General features: G+C 40.5%; 2 protein-coding genes across 3 annotated transcripts; both read left to right on the forward strand.

The window, feature by feature from the left end:
• Positions 1 to 1,113: 1,113 nt before the first annotated feature.
• nr2c1 (nuclear receptor subfamily 2, group C, member 1) lies at positions 1,114 to 19,040 on the forward strand. 2 transcript variants are annotated; one of them, XM_080437608.1, is made up of 14 exons: positions 1,114 to 1,229; positions 2,414 to 2,543; positions 4,394 to 4,630; positions 4,811 to 4,889; positions 5,360 to 5,539; positions 5,656 to 5,806; positions 6,580 to 6,676; positions 7,470 to 7,654; positions 8,562 to 8,715; positions 13,613 to 13,734; positions 13,866 to 14,008; positions 14,337 to 14,474; positions 14,953 to 15,058; positions 16,249 to 19,040. In XM_080437608.1, exons 2-14 carry the CDS (start codon positions 2,472 to 2,474, stop codon positions 16,418 to 16,420), a joined length of 1,836 nt encoding a protein of 611 aa, XP_080293734.1. In that variant the 5' UTR covers positions 1,114 to 1,229; positions 2,414 to 2,471; the 3' UTR covers positions 16,421 to 19,040. The 2 variants fall into 2 exon arrangements, with proteins under 2 accessions (XP_080293734.1, XP_080293735.1); XM_080437609.1 differs by having other exon boundaries at positions 4,394 to 4,513.
• On the forward strand, positions 9,500 to 12,082 carry LOC308091872 (uncharacterized protein). Its single transcript, XM_080437613.1, has 4 exons — positions 9,500 to 9,772; positions 10,166 to 10,259; positions 10,476 to 10,563; positions 10,954 to 12,082. The coding sequence occupies exons 1-4, from the start codon at positions 9,751 to 9,753 to the stop codon at positions 11,485 to 11,487; spliced, it is 738 nt and encodes a 245-aa protein (XP_080293739.1). The 5' UTR covers positions 9,500 to 9,750; the 3' UTR covers positions 11,488 to 12,082.
• Positions 19,041 to 19,198: the final 158 nt, after the last annotated feature.

A 19,198-nucleotide genomic window follows, 5' to 3' on the forward strand; every position in this document is an offset into this window, starting at 1 on the left:
TTGTAGGGCACTCCGTTTTTTAAACATCAGTTGTCACTAGCTGTAGAATACAACTCGACGTATTTATGATTCTGACGTTTTAAATCTACGAGTTGTAGGGTTCACCCCCCATGGACATGTACAAATTGAAAATAAGGTGCTTACCACCACGCCCCAAATGTTAACTCTCGCTACGGGGTAGTAGTTTAATGTAATAATCCATATCTTGCCATAAAGAAGTGTTTTAATGCCGTCTGTGGCCGAACGCCATTGTTTCACCCTCGTTAACCTCCTGTTTACATTGAGTGTAATTCCGGGTTTCACCAGATGGGCGCGTCGCTACCGCCCATTGGGAACTTCCGACAGAATCGGCCACAGACGGCATTAAAACACTTCTTTATTGAAAGATATGGATTATTACATTAAACTACTACCCCGTAGCGAGAGTTAACATTTGGGGCGTGGGGGTAAGCACCTTTATTTTCAATTTGTACATGTTTGGAGTGTCTACGGGGTATAGTGCTGAAAGTCCATGTGTCCATGGGGCGTGAACCCTACAACTCTCGTAGATTGAAAACGTCAGAATCATAAATACGTCTACGAGAGTTGTATTCTACAACTAAGTTGTCACTATGGTGAGTTTAAGGTCATCTTCGCGTACACATTTTTGTAGAATGCTTGGATGTGCTTTACCCTTATTTTTAACTCTATGGCTTTACCCCATATAGCCCAGAATGAGAAGGCAGTGTGTTAACTAGCGTGGTTGCTATAGTTGTAAAGAAGTTGTTTAAATGATTTGTCACGCGTTGTGATCTTGTAGATCTGCTAAAAAAATTAAGAAAAAATTGAAAAAGGTGAATTTTTTTAAAAAACATTTTAACAACACAATTCTGGTACACGCCAGCGGTCACAAAATACTATTAGATGGGGGTACGTGGACAAATTAATTTGGGGGGGGGGGGTCTTTGACAGGAAAATATTTGAGAACCATTGGTTTTAAACAACAATAGACAGCAAGCCCAAATAAGCAACTTCACTTAAGAAACAAGCAAAAAAAAGCCGCAACTACACCAATATTTAAAAGCAACTTCACAGAAAAACAAACGCAAAGTCGCTTATAATAAGCCGACATGGCAACACTGGTCTGCAGCAGCCACAGAAAGCAGCCATTAGCTGAACTACAGCTTTAGCAACCTGCTAACCCGCGGAGCTGAAGCAGCCTCGTTTAGAACCACAACAACACCCGTCAAGTAGGTGATAAACAGGCGCCCCCGCGTTGACGTGTTTTTTTTTTTTTTTGCGATAACGCTTGTCCATGTCGTCGCTGGTAGCGTGTTGTTCGGTAATTCCATAAATAAGAGGAAATTACAAACACCCGCGCGGCTACCGCTAACTAGCTTAGCAGCTAGCTAAGCTAACTAACTAACCACCGGGGCTAGCTGCTATGCTAATGCTATAGCGCCACTCCGGTTTATGCCAGTTTTGTGTATTTTAAAACGCGGACGCGTAGATAAACGTAGATATAACGTTGTTCTGGTGGGTTTGTGTGTCTTTTAAAGTCCCAAATGACGCAGTTCTTAGGGGGTTTTAGTGTGCTGTCGCCCCGCCGCCGCCGCCCGTCCCGCTCCCTGCATGATGGCGACGGGCCTCCTTTGAACCCTATGCTTTAACCCTTCAATGTTGACCTTTCACCCAACAGGAAAAGAAATGCTCGCTATCCTTCCGTATCGATTTTTCAAAAATGTCTGTCTGGTTGAAACGTCGTGTTTGTAGTGCTTTTAAAAACCACACGCCGCGGTTCGACCGGTGTCAATACTTTGTATTTAAACAAGGCCATCATCACCGATGGCATATTCGAGCTAGTGCTATAGCTACACTGCCATGTCTTCTCGTTTAGCACTGTTGAGAGTCTACAGATGTAACCAACTGGTCCGTTTTGGTGGTTTGTAGACTGTGGATTTTACTGTGTACGTTTTAGTTAAAGTACAGGCCCAGGGCTACACAGCAACATCCATTATATATGTTATAATTGCCTGCCCTCTGTCTGAGACGGAATGCAGTACTTTGCTGCTCGTTTTACAAAAATACCTATTTATTATTTTATATATATTAAACAAAAGTCCTGCCGAGTCATATGAACTAAGTAAATACCAACACCCGATTTAACCAGCTTTATTTTTACATTAATGATTCATTTATTTATGTCAGGATAGGGCTGCTTCTTCAGATGCAATTTAAGCAATGTAATTTAGACAATAAGTAGCTACTTGCGGTTCTGCTTTAATTGGGAAGCAATCTCAGTTTTATACAATTATTGATAATGAAACTGAGTGACTAATGAATTATATATATATATATATATATATATATATATATATATATATATATATATTATATACACACACACACTCATTTTTCCTTCCTTCCATTACAGTTGCATGTGCCTCATGGGGCATTGATGTGAAGTGCAGTGGAAAGTGATACATATCAGGATGGATGGACAAACTCAAAGGATTCAACTTGTATCAGCAGATGGCGGCCTGGCACTGGGACACAGAATCCAGGTGATTTGACAACCCAATCTTTTCCAACACACTCAAGTATGGAGTGAATTTGCCAATATTCTTTACGCGTGTTTCACAACTCATACGATACGTGTCATGTGCTCCATCTTTCACAAGTCACGTGTTTTGTGCTCTGTGAAACAAAATTCACACGTGTTTTACACCTTGTGAAACAAAAAAAATCTGTTTAACAAATCTCAAGATACAAATTGCAATGTACAGATCTCACACTGTGGGCACACAAGTCGTGTTTTATGCATCACAAAACTATAAATCCTGTCTTACAAATCTCCAAATGCAAACTACAAATATTAAGCTATGGAAACAAAAATCCAAATAAATTTGGCAATGTTTCCCCCTGTAGTCATGGAAGACTGCACCAATGAGAGTTATGGTGCCTACAGCCAATCACAAGAAGAGGATCTGACAATTGGTGAGCAGCATAGCCTTTAGCAGCCAATACACAGAGGAGCATGCATGATGAATCATGGCGAATGCCAGGTGAACTAATATCAAATTAACAAAACATGATTCATGCTGAATATAATGAATAAACTTAAAACATATTTGATTACCGGTAGTCACTTGCATAAGGATAACATTTTAGTGGGTTGGTTGGTTGAGAAAAGTCTAGGACCAATTTTATGCAAAAGTTGCAAAGTTAATATGATTTTATTTTTATGAAAGGTAAACAACAAGTTTAACATTAGAGAGGGAGGTCTTTGTCACTTGAAAATGCTGGGTATGTTGTTACTGATTATAATTCCTCTATCTCATCCTCAGTTTTTAATATACCCGGTTATTACATTGTCTCTTTTATGCACTTCCACATTTTAATGATATTTCCTCTGTTTTGACTGACCTGTTATTATTTTATACTGTTAATAGTCATTTTCATCTGTCTCTCTGCTTGTCAAGAGAGGAGGTGAAATGGGGACAAAACAGGCCAGTTAAGTTACAGAGATAAATAGGTAACATAATTAAAACGTGGAAGTGCGTAAGAGAGACATTATAAAAATCAAAAGGAACTGAATAGAAAAAACTGTGGCTGAGATGGAGGGATTAAAAGCAGTAACATTATTGTTAAGCTTGTTGATTCCATAGAAATAAAATCATTAACTTTAGCTTGAATAAAGTTGGTCCTTGACGAGCTGACAATTCCAACAATTACCCACTAAAAAGTTATCCTTATGCAAGCGACTAATCAAATGTTTTAAGTTTATTCATTATATTCGGCATGAATACATTTTATTAATTTGATATTAGCTAACCTGGTATTCATTCACCATGCTAATCAGCATGCAGTTGTCCTCTACGTTTGGGCTGCTAAAGGTTATTCCTTGCTGCTCACTGATTGTGAGTTCCTCTTCCTGTGGTTGTCCTTAGGTACCTTAACTCTGATCTGTGCATAGAGTACAAGTTTGGATTTTCTTCCATCACTACATGGAAAAATTGTGCCAAAATTATTTGTATTTCTGTGTTTCTACGCTACACAGCTTATGATTTGTCGTCAGCAAATTTGTATTTTGAGATTTGTAAAACCAGATTTGTGATGGATAAAACATTATTTGTGTGTACACAGTTTGAGATTTGAAAGTTGCCAATTTGTAGTTTGAGATTTGTTAAACCGGATTTGTAGCTTTACAATGCCTAAACACGTGTGAATTTTACAGAGCATAAAACACTCACGAGTTATGAAACATGGCGCACAAAACTAAAACGCATGTAAATAATATTGGCACTAAATTTACTCATTACACATGTCGAAATGTGTGTCGACATTGTTTGTTATAAATATTGTCTGAAGAGCTGTACATGATGATCTGCTTTTTCCCCCCCGGCTCATATAGATAGTGACAGATCAGCAAACGGGACAGAAGATCCAGATTGTCACGGCCCTGGAGCCTTCGTCTCCAGGGAAGCAGCAGCAGTACATTCTAACCAACGCTGACTATTCTCCAGGCGGAAAGGTAATCCTGGCGAAGCAGGAGGGCTCACCCAACAAGGTGCTCCTGCACGCACCAGACGGCTCCGGGGTCAGCCAGTTGCTCTTCACATCAACTGAGCTGTCTGGGCAGCAGATCCAGGTACAGGCTGTGGATGCCTGATACATCTTGGATAATGTTGTTTCTCCCAACTCGTTTAGAATGATGAACCAGTGACTGAAAGGTCTCCTGACTCAGGCACTGGTATGTTGACCGTGTACACCATTTGCCCAGAGCCACCTCTTTTAATATTTCTCTTGTCTGATGTTTATTTTTTTCCAGTTTGTGACCGAAGGCTCAGAGCAGTCAGTTGTCAAGCCAGTTGTGGAATACTGTGTGGTGTGTGGTGACAAGGCCTCAGGTAGGAATCGAACACAGTGGGCTATAAAACCATGGCATCATCTTTTAACCCATTGAGACCTGAAGCCAATTCTACAAATGTCTTCTAAATCCCAACAGTTTTCTGAAAAAAACGCATGTTTCTTTATCAGTGGTGCTCAAACTTTTTCATGTCAAGGACCCCCAAAATGATATGTAGTATTTGGCCGCCGACCCATCTAAAAATGTTTTGTTCCAGGGGGACCCCCAGAAGCAAAGAATAGAGTTAAAAATGTTCACTTTAAACAATATATTTTCAAAGATTTGCACACATTTTCACGATTTTTCAAAAATGGCAGATCTACAAATCTATTTTTGAATAGCCAAAGTGTAAAATAATGCTTTTTTAGCTCAAATTTAAAAATGACACAGATGCGTTCCAGGTCTTAATCGGTTAATCAGCACCCGTGCATATTTCAAACCCAACCTTGTTCTCTCCCCCCTCTTTTTTAGGGCGTCATTACGGTGCAGTCAGCTGTGAGGGCTGCAAGGGCTTCTTCAAACGCAGCATCAGGAAGAACCTGGTGTACACGTGCAGGGGCTCCGGAGAGTGTGTCATCAACAAGCACCACCGCAACCGCTGTCAGTACTGCCGGCTGCAGCGCTGCATGGTTCTGGGCATGAAACAGGACTGTGAGTTTCTACTCCTCTGAACTTAGAACAGAAGCCCACTGCACCACCTTTTGGTTGATTTCTACCATTAGAGCATGATGTGGTTATGGTCTAATCTCTTTTATTCTCTCTCTTAGCCGTGCAGTGTGAGAGGAAACCTGTTGAAGTAGCTACTAGGGAGAAGTCTGTCAACTGTGCGGCCTCCACAGAGAAGATCTACATCCGCAAGAATCTGTGTAGCCCTCTGGCTGCAACACCCACATTTGTAACGGACAGGGAAACTGCCAGGTGAAATAATAACCAGGAGCATTATTTGTTACATTTCATATATATAATGTAGCTCTAGATGCTGCACAGTATTGAGAAAAGATTTTTTTTTGTCACGGGTTTACAGAAGTTGAAAAAAAGTGGGTGAAATTCGTTTTGTGCATAGTTCCCATCGTATCATTATTTCCATAGAAAAAAAAGAAAGGGAAGAGATTGGTTGAATATGCTTCTTTCTTTTTTTTGTGACCGAGACTATGTTTTCGCCCCTGTCCGCCCTTGTGTGTGTGTGGGCCGGTGGGTGGGCCGGTTCACGCTTTGGCCTGGCGGAGACCTGTGCGCCGAGGAGCACACATTGTTTTAGAACAGGGGTCTTCAACGTTTTCAGGCCAAGGACCCCCTTGCTGAGAGAGCGAGAGATGAAGCAGGGACCCCCTCTATATTCTATAAAATTGTGTTGCAGATTTTTTTTTCTTTTCACTTGGGCTGCTCTTTTTTTCCCCTCTATACCTCTTTGCCAAAAATAGCCGATCTACAAGCTCACAACGCTTCGCAGCGCGAGGCGTTGTGAGCTTGTAGATCTGCTATTTTTGGCAAAAGTTCTCCTCAGAAAATATCATATCACACAAATATTTGGCGGCCCCCCTGTAGTAACTCTGAGGACCCCCTAGGGGTCCCGGACCCCCTGTTGAAACCCCTGTTTTAGAAGAAAACAGACCTGTTTGAGCATTGGGTTGTTGAATGCTCCAACAACGTTAAGCAATATTGTGTATGAGCTTTGACATCTGTGTTTGCAGGTCAACAAGTCTGCTGGAGTCGAGCATGCTGTTGAATATCCAGCAGCCTTTCTCCAAGATGGAAAACACCATCTTGGTGCCAGCATCTCCTGACACGGTAAGGCAGATGATTGTTAGATACATATTTACTCATCAAATGCATGTTGTTCAAGGGAGGCCAAAACAACCTGGCGAAGAACTGTGACCTCAGAACTGAAAATGGCAAACCTAACATGGGGCGAGGCACAACCAGAGTGTAGAAGAGAGAGTAACGTCACGCTTTGATCTCGCAGCAAAACGGGCTGCTATGGGCTATAGTTCCAAACATTGGAACTATCTCATTGAGATAGACAGAGCACTTCCGCATTTAATTCTTACAATGGGAGTCAACACTAGTGTCATAACTCTCTTATACGGCTCTGGGCACAATATGCTGCACAGGATAGGACCAGATGGAAGCAGATAGTCAACAGCCTTATGTTCCACAGGGAACGAAGAGGATTAAAAGAAAAAAGAAAGTGATTTTTGTCACAATTCAACTTGTACTTCAATAGCTTGTTATTTGCTAGATGGATGATCTTGATTTTTAGAAACAGCCAGTCCTGGAACATCCACATGATCTATTTTGTGTGTTTTGTGGCTGTTTGTTTGTCTTAAGTAACTTGCTCTTAATTACATACTTTTTATAGTAATTTTACAGCTCTCCATTTGTGCAAATGCCACCTTTTTATTCAAATATAAAGTGTCAAAGGCTTTACTGAGTGCAGAGTTCAGTGACCACATCATATGACCAATCTCTTTTTCTATAATGTTTTTGCGCACGAAAATCACCCCCCCTAAACATGACCACAAGTGCAATGCATGGCTAATCCAAATGTACTGTTTGGTCTTGGCTGTTCTGCATTCTCCAGGATGACCCGAGCCAGGGTGATCTGAGCACACTGGCTAACGTAGTGTCGTCCCTGGCCCACCTCAACAAGGCCAGGGAGATCAGCGATGGAGGCAATGACCTAATGGGTGATGATACCCTCAGCAATGGAGACAGCTCAATGACTGACATCCAAGGAGACGAACAAACGGCGACCGATATCACTCGGTAAGCATCTGTCATATGGAATAAAGAGTCTTTGAAACTGACCAGTCGCTATTCCCAAATAAAACTGGATGTGTATTAGCCCATTTAGACCCGGAAAGAATCTGTGTAATGTTTAGATTTCTTTGGGCTATTAAAAAAATAGCAGATGTACAAGCTCTAGCGCGGCACTCGGTGCCGCGCTATGAGCTTGTAGATCTGCTATTTATTTGTTTATGAAAAATCGTGAAAATGCGTGCAAATCTTTTAATATATATATATATATATATATATATATATATATATATATATATATATATATATTTTAAGCGAACATTTGTAAAATATTTTGTTCCAGGGACCCCCCAGAAGCAAAGATTTGAGTTACAATTTGTAACTTAAAAATTATGTTTGCTTAAAAAAAGATATATTCAAAGATTTGCACACCAACTTTTTACTATTTTTCAAAAATGGCAGATCTACAATCTACAAGTTCATAGCACGGCACTCTGTGCCGTGCTATGAACTTGTATATCTGCTATTTTTGAATACAATTAAAAAAATTACAGAGATGCGTCCCCCGGATTGAATCGGTTAGAGAACTATGTGAACTTCAATCAGAAAGAGACCTGCGGTCTTTTCTGTGCATCATAAAGCCGCTAATACAATTTCTTCCAGGGCCATGTGGCTTCTAGCTCCACTCTTCCGGACTTAATTAAATTGGCCTATAGTCCATCAAATTTTACCATCTAAGAGTATTGTCAGTGATGGCTCGGAGCTCTGTCCTGCATTTCCTGTTACATGAGCCACCCCTTTTTGGGAAATGAAAGTCAACATAATCACACAAGCCATCTAAGAAATCTGACCAAACCTTTTATTTTAGCTCCTATGTATATTAACAGAATGCAAACATATGTTTGTTTTCATATAGAGCATTTGATACCCTTGCCAGAGCCCTAAACCCCACAGATGGCTCAGCGGGTGACTCCCTGGAGGCCACCATGCAACTGATGTCAGGTGACCAATCGGGTCCCATGGTGGAGCTGGAAGGACCTCTACTCTCTGACAGCCATGTCCCGTTCAAGGTAAAAACCACAACACCTTTCTCCTTCAAAGTAACAACAGATTTAGTTGTTTGAAGGGAAGCTTTCCTTTGCTGCTGTGGTCTACATTAGTCCTATTCCTGCGACCCTCTTTCTGTTATTTTCTTTTCTTTTTAAAATAAAAATAGTTTTCTTTCTTTCTTTTTTCATCCCAGTACCAGGAGGTAAATTACTTACACCTGGTGTATGCCTAAAAAATACAAAGAACTCGGAAGGCACTCTCGTTAAAAGAATGCCTTTAATCCATATTAGACTTTTAACCCATTAAGACCTGAGGCCGATTCTTACTTATATATCTTTTAAATTCTAACAGTATTCTGAAAAACGTACGTTTCTATGTCAGTGGTGCTAAACTTTGTCATGTCAAGGACCTCCAAAACTATATGAATTTGGCCGTGGACTCCCATCTCAAAATATTTTGTTCCAGGGACCCCCAGAGGCAAAGATTTGAGTTAAAAAATGTCCGCTTTAAAAGAATATATATAAGAATATATATTCAAAGATTTACACACATTTTCAAGATTTTTCAAAAATAGCAGATCTACATAGTGCGGCACCGAGTGTGCCGCACTAAATATCTGCTATTTTTGAATAGCCAAAGTGTAAAATAATGCTTTTTAGCTCAAATCAAAAAGTCACACAGATGCGTTCCAGGTCTTGGGTTAAAAAAACTCTGAATCATTTCAGCATCGAGCCTTAGCCAGGTAGTCAAACAGATCTCATGGAACACCTGGCCCCTTTTTCTAGTGGTATTCAACCCATGGGAATCTTCCATTTGGACAAGGGGTATATTTCAAGTCTCTGATTTGATATTTCCTCGATCCTCGCTTGAACCGGAAGTCCGCTATTTTGAAGGTCGTCCCAAAGCTCTTATTTCTACTCCGAGGAGCGAGGAGCGAGGAGGGATCTCTGGGAAGCCATGAGCGAGGATACAGGAGCGCAGCCTTCCCGCAAGACTTTCAGCTGAACACTATACTGTTAATCACTCCATCCCTACATCTGGCAAATTTGAATGAGATGGCATTGAAGCAGCACACGTGTAAGTTATTTTATTTTATTTTATTTTATGCTTTAACATGTTAAACCAAGAACCAGGGGAACCTAAATGAAATGCCATTAATGCAAGAACATGGGGAACCTAATTTAAATGTATTAAATCCACAACCCGTTTTTGTCATACTAACAGCACCCTCCTAACGTGTGTATAATATTTATTGTGTAGCATTGCCATATTTCTCTGACCTGTGTTAGAAATTACGTTACGACTGTAACATAATTACAAGCATCGATGTGGCGCTCACATTTCAAAAACCAAACTGTCACTGATATTAACCATCCATAATCATTCATGTTATGTGAGTGGAATAATGTGTCACTCATGGCGTGTAGGTTGTCCTTTACTGACGGGTTTGTAATATGTCTAATTTAACAGGGACAGATGAAGACACAGCCAAATTAATTAAATACAGGTCAGAAAAAGACTACCTCTTCGAGGGGAAGAGACACATAGCCAAGAAACCCTGGCGGTGAGTTCACTGTTTTACATCCGTTTTCACAATTATATTTTGCTCCCCAGCACAAGCACCTGTGTGATAGTCAATGCAACATCACACTTCTATTACTCTAATGTCACAGTTATCAACAAGAGATGCCCTTTTACTAATATTGTGCTGAACTATCTTGTGTCTGGGTTTGGGATCATGCTAGGAATGCATTAAGTGGACATGTTTTGTACTCTACAGGAAAATCATAAAGTTGATGGGGATGGAGGGACGACTTGACCCTAAACAAGTCGCAAACAAATGGGGCCGCTTAAAGAGGGACTATGAGGTGAGATCTTTTTGCTTCACTGTTTTTCTAATCGTTGGGGAGCTTTGTATTGTTTTTTTGTTTGATTCTGTAGACAGTTGAGTTTTCATTTCCTAGTTATGTGGATATTATTTTATTATTTTGGTCTTAGAGACCCTGGTGCCTTTTGACTTCCATTTGTGCACTTTTATTTCAGCTTCAACTTATTTCAACCAGATTTGGTTTATATAAAAACATTTCCCTGGTTCCTGCATTATTTGTTACAGTTAAAGGGTTTCAGCAGCCTTTTCTTATCATTTGGATTACATTTTTCAAAGGTTTTGGATAAACTCACGTCCTGTGTTCCCTTAGACATGAACTATAAGTCGTAACAAATTGTCACTGATAAATCCGTTGTTTTATATCTTCCAGGAGCTGCTCGAATGTCTACCGATGGGGACAGATGGGCAGGAGGCCTCATCAGTCACATATTCATGGTTTTCCCTCATGCATGAGGCCTTGGAGAAGCGGCCCATCGAGCCCCCAGTCCTGATGGACTCGTGTGTAGAGGGAAACCATGAGCCAGTGGCTGACGTGGCCTCGAGTGGTCCATCATATCCTGCAGCTGGAGCTACTTGTGGCCAGTCACGTGAAGTGGAAGAGGATTCTGCACAGCCTGGCACAAGCAGCAGCATCATCACACAGGCCACCGTCACTTCTGCCTGTCCCCCACCCACCAAAAGACAATGTACATCCTCTGCCTATCACTCATCAGGGGGCTTAGGCTGTCAACGAGGGTTCTCCAAGCATTCCGGTCCTGAGCCAAGCTCTCCAGCTGTCCCCAGGGGTGCTTTACTGGCCTTTTTAAAGAAGCAGGCAGAAAAAGAGGAAGAACGATTCAACGCATTGCAAGCCAACATAAAAAGATTTTTGAGTTTGTTGGAAGTATTTGTTAGAAAACAATAGGTTTATGATTTATGTATTTTGTTATAAAGCATTTTAAGTTGTGTTAACTCATTGGCCGCCATTATCGCATTAACGCGATCTAATAAATAGCGCGCTTGGCCGCCAGGATCGCGTTAATGCGATCTATGGTCTTTATTGATCTTTATGCTCTGATCACGCTATTCTGTTATGAATCAGGCTAAGTTTCGGGTTCCACTTACTTCAACCACCACTGCATCCGGTTCCATGACTTGGGTTCCGTTTTCGGTTTTACATTTTTCCCCCCAGTCATTTTCGACCATAATAGGGAAACAAACGGGTTTTCACACGCTATGAAAAACGATCGGAGACCTCCCCTCCTATAATCTATGGTCTGGGTGACGAACAGTCATCCCCGTTGTGTATCACAAAGTAATTTTCGCCGATAACAGAATCTGAGACATTTCACTTCCGGTTCATGTGTTTCACTGTGTGAGTGGGTCTGGGAGGGGGCGAGTGTGATCGAGAGGCGATCAAGCTTGGTATGTGCTGCTCTCTAGTGGTGGAACGATCAAAACGATTCAAGTGTCAAGCTAGAGTTTCTAGATGTGAATTAAATAACAAAATAACGAAACAAAAAAACACGAAAATCGCTGGCAAGGGCTGCTATGAACGAGGTTTTAACTCTGGCAGTCAATGAGTTAAACACTTTGTACTTATGTTATAGTAATGTTTTTTAATTAAAAAAAGAAATTCTGAACTAACTGTCTTGAATCTGTTCTTGAAATCCTCTTACTTAAGTGATGTTAGTCACATAATTAACACATCGAGTGCCAGAGTTCTTTTTTTTTAAACTGGGTACATCCAGTGCCAGCGTTTCTTACCGTTTACGCCGATTGTTTTAGAGCTGCAGAAGCCATGGTTTCTCTCCATACATCCATGTTGTAAGGGACAAAGACAGTGTGGATTCAAGTTCAGAGTCTTGGGATGCACCCATAGTATTGTGATCTAGAGAGGGTGTAGACACATACAAGCTCCAGCAGATGGCATCATTTTTGGCTCACAATATTCATCAAAGATAAATAATGCAGCACAGTGACTGACTACAGTGGTTTTGGCCCACAATATTCATTATGCTTGCATGTCTAAACCCTCCCTAAACCACAGGACCATGTCCAAGTGGAAGATTTCTATTGGTGGAATACCACTAGAAAAGAGACCAGGTGTTCAATCTTATCTGTTTTCACACTTTTCCACTGCATGTTAGCGACTCGACACTACTCGCCCTTTCGTGGTTTTTCATCAAGCAAAAGTAATTCCCATCTTTTATGTTTTATGTGAAAAGACGAACAAAGCATCTAAATAACATACACAGAATACAACAAATTAACACATTGGGTGCCAAAACCGTATATATACGGTTTTGCGCATACTAACGCTGAGTGCCAAAACCGTATATATACGGTTTAAAAATAAATAAATAAAAAAATTACTTTTTTTTTTTTTTTTTTTTTTTTTTTTTTTTTCCTTCACAGCAACAGGAAATATCACTCCTACAAGATTTAGACTCCAATCCACCTCCTGGTTAACTTATGACTTCAAAAACCTGTATCTCGGCTCCTGTGCACTTTTTTTTTTTACAATGTTAATTTAACTATTTTCAACTGGCTGCAACTATGGAATGGATTTCCGAATGTTTTAAATTTTTTCCACCCGATTGTACGAGACCTGTATGTGTGTAATGAGGGGATCACCGTGAGGACGGTGATCACTGAAAATATTTTGTGACTACTTGAAAAAGGTTCAAAATGTTTAAAAAGTCCTGGCACTCAAAGTATAATATTTTAATAAACCTCTGGCACCCAATGTGTTAAATACTAATTATAATAATGTGATCAAATAAAATAATAAAGGGGAGTAAAAAGAGTTTTTGTTTTGCTTTACTCAAACGTCAAATCACACATTTCATCCACTTGGAGTACATGTTGTGGAAACATTTTGCATTCATAATCTGATCTGCAAGGCTGAACAGAAATGGACCTGGTTTCTTTCAGATGCATAGATCTTTAGTTGTCCTGAGGGGAGTTTGTCTTGCACATACAAAAGGTCTGCAATAAACCAGTTTTTGTTGACATTCCCTGCTGTGTTCTATGATCTCTCCCTACAGCTTATGATGCCTTTGCCCGTCCCAGAGTACCTCAACGTGAACTACATCTGTGAGTCGGCTTCCCGGCTACTTTTCCTCTCTATGCACTGGGCACGCTCCATACCTGCCTTTCAAGCCTTAGGGTGAGTCTAATTCTCTGTACAGATACTCTTTTAACCAGTTGCTGGGTTATTGTGAATTAGGTTATATTGCAGCCATGTCAGGCTTAATAGTTGCTGTTTACAACTAAGCCCGCTCTATATATATTTTCCAGTGGTCAAGACAATGACATTAATTTAATGAAGGCGTGCTGGAACGAGCTGTTTGCCCTGGGTCTGGCGCAGTGCTCCAACGTCATGAATGTCGGCACAATCCTGGCTGCCATAATCAGCCACCTGCAGACCAGCTTACAGGAAGGTAATGATAATGCAAATTATTGCTGTTCTTTTGGAGATGACCTTTCATGAATGGAATTTAGCTCATACCGTGTAATCTAAATAAAATATTTAATTGTAGAACTAATATGAAATTAACAAAATGATGAGAATGTCATGTCTAAACAGCCATTTAATGAATTTGAGGAATTTCCTCTGTGCACTTTTGCTGGATGCCACACAACTTTGAAATGTATTTTTGTAGTGTTTGAGCTTAAATGTTGTTCTAACTGGCAAATGGCCCATAAAATGGTAAAAATTATACCTTCTGTAAAGTAGAAAGATAATGTGCTTCTGTAAACCCTCCACAGAGAAACTGTCTCCAGAGCGAGTCAAGGTGGTAATGGAGCACATCTGGAGGATGCAGGAGTTCTGCAACAGCCTGTCCAAGCTGTCTCCAGACTCTTACGAGTATGCCTACCTCAAAGCCATAGTCCTCTTCAGTCCTGGTGAGTTAACGGAAAAGCAGATTGAAATTTTTCCCCTTTTTAAAGTGCCCATGTAAACCAGACATTCCTGCAACCTGACGGATGACATAATCGACGGACAAACCCCCCCCATCCCCCCTCCCCTTTTTGGTCTCCCCCTCCGTTCCTTATGCTTACTTAAGGGTCTTACGTCGAGTATGAATAGGCCTTAAGGAACTGATGACCTGAAGCATTTCCAACAGCCGGACAAAAGTACAAAATGCACTCCAGTGCCAAGCAAGCCATTTCCAGCTGAACTCTTGAAGCCTCTTGTGCTTTTTATAGTATGTAGTACTTTCCCCCCCTCCACCCCCCCCCCACCTCTTTCGGTTGTGTAAACCAGAAACTGGCATATTGGAGAACTCATGACTTCCAGCATTTCCAACAGCGGGTAAAAAGTTCCTCTACTCGCATCCTATTTACCACACTTATATGCTTACGCATGCTGTTTGTGTGCCAGATCACCCAGGCATAGACAACACCCACCAGATAGAGAGGTTCCAGGAGAAGGCCTTCATGGAGTTGCAGGACTATGTTACCAGGACCTATCCAGAAGACTCCTATCGGTCAGTATGCTGCTGCTCAAAAGTTATTTTCACAATCCCGGTATCCTGTAAGTGTAGTAACAAAATCACTTCATTCACTTCATCACGTCATTTTTGGGCGGTGAAACCGCCCCTATATGCGAGGTTTGGATATTTGCACACCAAATCCTGCGCTGTGATTGGCCACAAATGTACCCCCCTAACCCTGCACCGTGATTGGCCAATCACAGTCTATTCAGGACTGTGATTGGCTAGGGAAACATGACACATGTGCATAGCCCTATATAAGAAACCATAACTTTAAAAAAAACATAATTTTTTTTTTTTTTAAGTTATGGTTTCTTCCATCACTTCTTCCATCACTGTGATGACCACTGTGACCACACCGCCCACTTCACACTGGGTGTGATTTTTAGATTTCTTTGGGCTATTCAAAAATAGCAGATATACAAGTTCATAGCACGGCACCGAGTGCCGTGCTATGAACTTGTAGATCTGCTATTTGAATACCGTAATTTCCGGACTATAAGCCGCTACTTTTTTCCCATGCTTTGAACCCTGCGGCCTATACAAAGGTGCGGCTAATCTATGGATTTTAACGGCCACTAGGGGACCTTCTAAAATAAATCTATGGATTTCACACCTGCGGCTTTTAGTCCAGTGCGGCTTGTATATGCACACATTTGTTTTTTTTCCCTAAAATTGGCTGGTGCGGCTTATATTCAGGTGCGCCTTATAGTCCGGAAATTACGGTATATATATTTTTTAAGCGAACATTATTTGTAACTCAAATCATTGCTTCTTGGCGGTCCCTGGAACAAAATATTTGACAAATGTTTGCTTAAAAAATATATATATATATTAAAAAAAATTCACACATTTTCACGATTTTTCAAAAACAAAAATAGCCCAAAGAAATCTAAAAATTACAGATTCTTTCCTGGTCTAAATGGGCTAATATTGTAGTTGTGATATATATTTTATACACAATTCTGTTTTCTACTCGTGTAGACTGCAAGTCTGACATCACCTGGAAACCATAGTCTAAGATGTTTATCACCATGTACATTGTGATATGTTACTTTTGTTAACTACTTTGAATAGTTAATGTCATTCCCTCTCTCTTCACTCCGTTTCCTGTGTCCTCACTGTCCTATCTGAATAACAATCATAAGTTAATATGGCTTTCCTTGCCTTTCCTTTGCACCCAGGTTGTCCAAGCTGTTACTTCGTCTTCCCGCCCTCAGGCTGATGAGCGCCGCCGTCACCGAGGAGCTGTTCTTCGCCGGCCTCATCGGCAATGTCCAGATCGACAGCATCATCCCCTACATCCTCAAGATGGAGTCCACAGACTACAACAGCCAGGTGGTCACTGGTGTCTGACGCTCCGCACGACCCCCCCTCCACTCAACCACGGACCACCTTTTTTGGAGTCTACAGGCAAAACAGACAATTATAAGAGTGTTAAACAGGACGGTTGAAGCCCCAACACACTGCGTATGACCTCATTTACGCCATGGCTTCTCTAGATGTGAATGCCACGCCCCCCCCCCCCCACCCCATCACTTAACCCGTTCCTGCTGGAATCCAATGCCTTGTCAATAGACCAGTCCATTTCTTATTGGCCTATAGTGAGCATGGCTCACGCTTTGGCCCCAGTGAGCATGGCTCACACAGAGGACGAGTACAAATAAAAAATGCATCCCAGTGACAAAGCAAGCCTACAGTTTTCCCGCCGATTCAGGAATGAACTCTTGAAGCCTGCATAGTAGATTGTGCTTTTTATTGTACATAGTATTTTAGGTTTCTTGTCCTCCAAGCCCTTCATTTTGTGCAGTTTTTGTTTGCATTTCAAACGAGCGGGGATGTATTTCGTTCAAACTGCTTGCTTTTCCATCTGGTTGAGTATTTGTTTTTTTATTTCCTATGTTTTTGAGCAAAACTTTTTGTCATAATGTGAATTAATCTGTCATGATCCATTGTTATTGTAAAAGGTTATAACCTTTACATCTCATATGTTTGCCAATCCAAAGGATATGGCTAACGTCATGAGTCAAATATTTCACAAAACGTGGAAGTGAAGTAATTATGTATATAGATATGTATATAGAATGATGCTTCATTTATACTTCATTGCGCGCCAGTGTCATGTGCCGAACATAGCAGATCTACGAGCTCTCAAAGCATTACATCGCATTGTGAGCTTGTAGATCAGCTATTTTCGGTGCATGACACTGGCGCACAACTAAATATAGATCATGCTTGAGAAAGATATCATGGGCAATAGTTTCTCATTCACAGACGCAAACTTTTGGACAAATTAATGTAGTTGCTGAATGATTGTCAGTTCATTTGAAAATAAAACGAAGCCTTTCATTTATGAGTTATTTTCACAAATTGACAATGCAGATTTGGATGAGTTTCTCTTTGATTATTTTGCGTTATTATGAAGAAAGAAACCTGACCATTAAACCAAATATGGTATTCACTTAATCTTAAACTGCTTAGAAGTGTCATTGTGTTATTAATAACATTATTAGTCCCATTAGGCTGATCTCTCTACTTAATGTATTTGTCTTATGGAGAGCTGGTGTGGGTTACAAGTGAATTTCATATTTCTTCTAAAATAACAAACTTTTGGCCGAGTGTAGTGTAAGAGAAATTCACCAACAAGCACAAAAACGGTATGAATTAGTGAAAAGGTAAATATTTTCACAAGCCTAGTGCCTATTTTTGGACTGGGTTAACACGCCCCACCCCACCTCCATTCAGGCTGAGTGACATTTAGCTTTTTCTCCCATTTCTGAATGTATTGCTTGCAGGGGAGAAAGGGATAATTGGCACTCAAAAAAGATTAGTACTAAAAGTAAATCCTATTTCTTTTGAGGGGCAAAGTCCTTCTGTGACCAAGACTAAATCTCCTAATCTATAAACAAATTCCTTAGATTCTATGACTGTACATGGTTGAACAAGTAACATCATTTTGTGGGGTGAGCAGAATACATTTGAGCATGACATAGTCTACCTCCAGCCTATAGCAGATGTGCTGATAACTAAAGTTGTGCTGTTGTGTCGGCCAATAATATTTAAATTCACACCAATGACCATCATTATAAGACTTTTTTTTTTAATGTAGGAGCTTCCACACATAAACGTTTATCGAATTAATGTTGACCTCTCAAAATTACGTTGGTCAATAACTTTTTGGGGTGGAAAATATTACATTGAGGGTTGTCATGTTTGAACAGTATTCCATCTTTAGCCCGGGGACGCATCTGTGTCATTTTAGATTTCTTTGAGCTATTAAAAAATAGCAGATATACAAGCTGCCGCGCTATGAGTTTGTAGATCTGCTATTTTTGAAAAATCGTGAAAATTCATGGCAAAATCTTGGATTATATATTTTTTAAAGCAAACATTTGTAAAATATTTAGTTCCAGGAACTGCCAGAAGCAAAGATTTGAGTTACAAATGTCCGCCAAAAAAAAGAAAAACATTCAAATATTTGCACGACTTTTCATGATTCTTCAAAAATAGCTGATCTACAAGCCGCGCTATGAGCTTGTATATCTGCTATTTTTTTAATAGCCAAAGATAGCTAAAAATGACAGATGCGTTCCCGGTCTTAATGGCTTAGCAGCCACGCATTTTTGTACAGTATGCACCCCTCCTGATGACCACAATTCAACTTCAACTCTGTGTATGTATCTGTTGTTGTAGAAGCTACAGATTGCTGGCATGTTCCTTCTGAATTAATAATGCAAAATCTGTACTGTTCACCACTGGCCTCTTGTTGTGTCCGTGTCGGGTATCGTAGAACATAGGATATGTGGATGGGAAGAACTGTGCAAGGGACTAGACTTACAGTTCTGGTTATTGGTAAATCAATTTTTCATCAGGTCTCCGTCAGTAGACAGGGGGCCACAGTGACTGAATTGAATCTCTCGTTTGCTGTAGTTACCTGGTCACGTTGTTGTCCATCTAATTAAAAGGCAGCCATACAGATGAGCATTAAAACTTAATGGGTAGAAAAATATTGGTCCTTGGCATTTTTAGCATCCTTTGTGGGGTGTACTGTGTCTTCATTATCTGATTCTACACAAACCGTGTCGTATTGAATCAGTGGCCTTACTGGCCTGACCCTGCTTTTGAACGACTGGA

This window comes from Gymnoscopelus braueri (assembly GCF_963280865.1).
Source record: "Gymnoscopelus braueri genome assembly, chromosome: 9".
Lineage (NCBI taxonomy): Eukaryota > Metazoa > Chordata > Actinopteri > Myctophiformes > Myctophidae > Gymnoscopelus > Gymnoscopelus braueri.